Source organism: Prunus avium, chromosome 7, assembly GCF_965620075.1.
Source record: "Prunus avium chromosome 7, drPruAviu1.hap1.1, whole genome shotgun sequence".
Lineage (NCBI taxonomy): Eukaryota > Viridiplantae > Streptophyta > Magnoliopsida > Rosales > Rosaceae > Prunus > Prunus avium.
Genome location: NC_142290.1, coordinates 5,746,900 through 5,751,052, shown reverse-complemented (window position 1 = coordinate 5,751,052; position 4,153 = coordinate 5,746,900). Strand labels below are relative to the sequence as shown.

Genomic DNA, 4,153 nt, shown 5'->3' with positions numbered 1-4,153 from the left:
GATTGAGTTCAAGGACCAATGTTCACGAAAGACTAGGCCCCCTAGGGAGGTCAACCTAACGACCCCCACAATGAGGATCGTGAAGAAAGGGCCTCCGCTGCCTGCTCCCGAAGAACTAATTCCTGTCGACAAGCTACAGGAAATTCCTCACAAGCACAGTCCACCAACACGCCGCCTAGGTAGCACAACCGAGAAGGTCGACCCTTGCGAACCAACAAGGAAGTCAATCAGCGTCGCCCAAATCGCGAAGGTCACCAACGTAACCGACCGGTTATGTGTGCGGAATATGTTGAGAAGCTTGTAAATAACCGACTTCGAGATTTAAGGATTGGTGGAAATTTCGAAGATGAATTACGCATGGAGGTAGACCGAGCAAACTCCTCACCTTTTACCGTCGAAATCAAGCAGGTTGCTCCCCCGAAACGATTCTCAACGCCCTCTTTCACATGCCTCAAAGGGGATTCTGATCCTGAAAGTCATCTGAAGCATTTCAAAAGTGTTATGATCCTCCACAAGGTTGAAGATGCATTAATGTGCAAAGTGTTTGCAATGACTTTTCTAGGAGCAGCTCAGGACTGGTTCAACACCCTGCCATCCGGGTCGCTCAGCAGCTTCAAGAAGCTTGCTTATGTCTTCACCAAGGAATACACTTCTTACCGAAGATTAAGAAGAACCCTGACCATCTGTTCAACTTGCACAAGAAGTCTGACGAATCCCTCCGGGACTACATCAAGAGGTTCAAGGCGAAGATGGCAAAAATCGTAGGATGTGATGACCAAGTTGTGTCCTCTGCCTTCAAGAGGGGCTTGCCAACTGAGTGTGAGCTGTATCATGAGCTAACCATCTCTTCCTGCCGAACATTGGTAGAAGTTTTCGCGACAGCAGAGCGCTACGCACTTTGGACGACGACCGGATTGCCACAAAGAAGGCTGCCGAGCAAGCCGATCAAACGGCTGAGCAGGCAAGCCAAAGGAACGGCAACAACAAGGATGAAGGCAAGCGCAGATCACAGCCTGAAGAAGGTGCTCCAGCAACTGAGAGCTACACCAAGTTCACTATCCTGATTCACCAAATCCTAGCCCAAGTAAAGGACATGCCTTGGTTGAAGAAACCATCGCCTTTGAAGGGAAACCTAGCCAAGAAAGATACCAGTAGATACTGCGCATTCCATGAAGGGTACGGTCATTACACAAACGACTGCTTCGCCTGGAAAAGGCACCTCGAGGAGCTAGTCAGAGATGGTCATTGCACGGAATTCATTGCAAGGGGGTCTATCCAACAAATCAAGGATCGAGATGCAGCTGCCAATGAGCCTCCACGAAAAAAGTCATACGGATCAACACGATTCTAGCCGACTCCAAGAGTCCAGGCTGACCACCAGGGAACAGAAGAGAAAGATCAAGCAAGCAACTTTTGTCTCCCAAGCCGTCAACAGCTACCCAGTCATGGAAGATGATCCTAGCATCATCTTTTAAGGGAAGGAAGTTCCAAGACAATGGAATGCCCATCACCTCCGGGGGTATTATCCACGAAGCTACTCACCTATTAGCTTGCCTCCAAGCAGGCGGCCTAGCCTCCCTCACCTTCATTGAAGCCAAGTTACTTTTGATGTTACTCGTGCAACTCATCTCTTTTGATTCAATAAAGCAATGTAGTCACATAGACATCAATACAAGTTCAAGCTTTTCTTTCTAATGAAGTGTACACAAAAGCAATCGACATGTCTCCGGACGTAGGTCAAACGGGCCACTTTCATCGACACGTCTCCGGACATAGGCCAAACGGGCCACTCTCATCGACACGTCTCCGGACATAGGCCAAACGACCCACACTCATCGACACGTCTACGGACGTAGGCCAAACGGGCCACGTTCATCGACACATCTCCGGACATAGGCCAAACGGGCCACTCTCATCGACACGTCTCCGGACATAGGCCAAACGACCCACACTCATCGACACGTCTACGGACGTAGGGCAAACGGGCCACGCTCATCGACACATCTCTGGACGTAGGCCAAACGGGCCACTCTCATCTACACGTCTTCAGATGCATGCCAAACGGGCCACATATCGACACCTCTCCGGATGCAGGCCAAACGGGCCACACATCGATTGGCCCACACTCATCGACACGTCTCCGGACGCAGGCCAAACGACCCACACTCATCGACACGTCTCCGGATGTAGGCCAAACGCCAAACAGGCCACGCTCATCGACACGTCTCCGGACGTAGGCCTAACGGCCACACTCCTCGACACTTCCCTAGACGTAGGCCAAACATGCCACAACCCAAAGACACTTAAGCAGTTCACAAGACAATATGCAAATTGAAGTTGAAAAAACAATAACTGAAATTTCCATAGAAAAGTGACCAATTTGCCAAGTTCAAACAAAAAGAAGATGGTCAAACAAGACCAATTGTTCTAAACAAAAAGTAGACTACAAAAGTTGAAAAGAAATAAAGGAGTCTTCATATACTCTGAAATGCTAGCAGGGGATCCCTAATCTGCAGCCTCTTTAGCATCCACCTGATCAGCCACGCTCTCAGCAGCTCCACATGCCTGATCCATGATGTCTGCCATCACCTCATCAGCTGCATCCTCTTCTGCTCCATCCTCTTCAGCTACCGCCTCTTCAGCCATCTGCTCTTCAACTCCTTCCATGTTCACAGCATTAACCTGCTCACTTTGCACAGCGAGCAAGTAAGGACAGAGCATCTCGATGTCTCCATCTCCAATGGCATAGAAGGGATCATCTCCATTTGTGCAGTCTAAGTAGCTCAGCTTGTATGCATCCAAGGTAGCTTTGAACTTGGATTCTTCAACAAACTTGTGATAGGCACGAAATCTAGCCAAGAGCTTGTCATAACTAAGAGAGATGTTAGCATTCTTGTACTCAATACGGAAGCAAGCATATTTTCAACTAGCCAAGTCAGCAGTAGAAGAGCTAAGTTCATAATCCTTCTGAGCAAGGGAACTCTTCAGCTCAAATATCATCGTCCTCAAATCAGATGTCTTCTTCTCATAACGGGTCTGCTTGGTAGAAAGCTTGCTAATCAGTTCGGCATCCTTCTTCTCCAAATTGTTAAACTGAGTAGAAGAAGGGGTAACAGCAAACGAGTTCCGGACAATCTCAGCAGCAAAAACCTACTCCCTTTTGAAGCAGATGAAATGTCTCTTCTCTTTGTTTTTCCATCTTGGGATCAGCAGTTGACGTTGCAGAAGAACCTTTAGCCCGGATAGATGAATCTCTCGTCTTCTTAGCCGTCGCCATCCTTGCCTCTAAAGGAATCAACAATGCTGAATCAACTCCGCGCTTGACTACTCGGGACCTAACAGCTAGATCATGATGGTTGGACAGATGAGCAGACCTCCCAGTTCAATCTCCATTCTTGGACTGTTGTAGACTACCCGAACTTCGGAGAGGAATATTAGCATCTCTTTGCCTCCCAGTAGGTGAACTAGTTCTCACATGGACTACTTCACGGAGCAGAACACGGTCCTCAAGCTTGTCAGCATGAGGCTTGAGTGGAACATCCCGAACATTGCGCATACTGTCAATCACCTGCATCAACGAAATGCTTAACCCTAGTTGATAATGAAGGAACAACTCATACTTGAGTCTTCTCAGTAAAAGGGATCATTGGCTTCTTCCTCAAACGGAGACACATCCTTCACCCGCGAAGTCGCAGCTTCATTCCTTGAAGACTTAACATCAGCATTCCTTTTTTAAAGGGGTTCGGCAGAACACTCTTCCTGCCCAGCCGGCAAATCATCAGAGTCTAGACCATTCTGCCTCCATCTCTCAAATCTTGGGCAGGGGGCAGGCCACCAACTTCCTCCTGATACTCGCTTAGCAGACACCAGCGACCATCGCCTCTCCAACCGTCTTCGACCGCCAGTCACGACAACGACTAGCCTAGTCCTACCCAGCTGGTCCTCGCAGCGAAGAAGAGAAGACGAAGAAAAATATATATGTGCTCGACTTACCTTGGGATGCACGACAACTCCTCTCTTCAACAAGCAGTACAAATTCTCCAAGATCTTTCTCAAGCTAGAAAATAGAGAAGTTAAATTTGCGATGTGAGAAAGAGTGAAGAGAAGCCCTGTATTTATACAAGTTGGACAACCCGGGTCAAGAAGGAATTGC

At 48.2% G+C, this 4,153-nt stretch overlaps 1 protein-coding gene across 1 annotated transcript; it reads left to right on the top strand.

Annotated features, from left to right (window-relative positions):
- Positions 1-273: 273 nt before the first annotated feature.
- Positions 274-1,351, top strand: LOC110755523 (uncharacterized). Its single transcript, XM_021956750.2, has 2 exons — positions 274-761; positions 868-1,351. The coding sequence occupies exons 1-2, from the start codon at positions 274-276 to the stop codon at positions 1,349-1,351; spliced, it is 972 nt and encodes a 323-aa protein (XP_021812442.2).
- Positions 1,352-4,153: the final 2,802 nt, after the last annotated feature.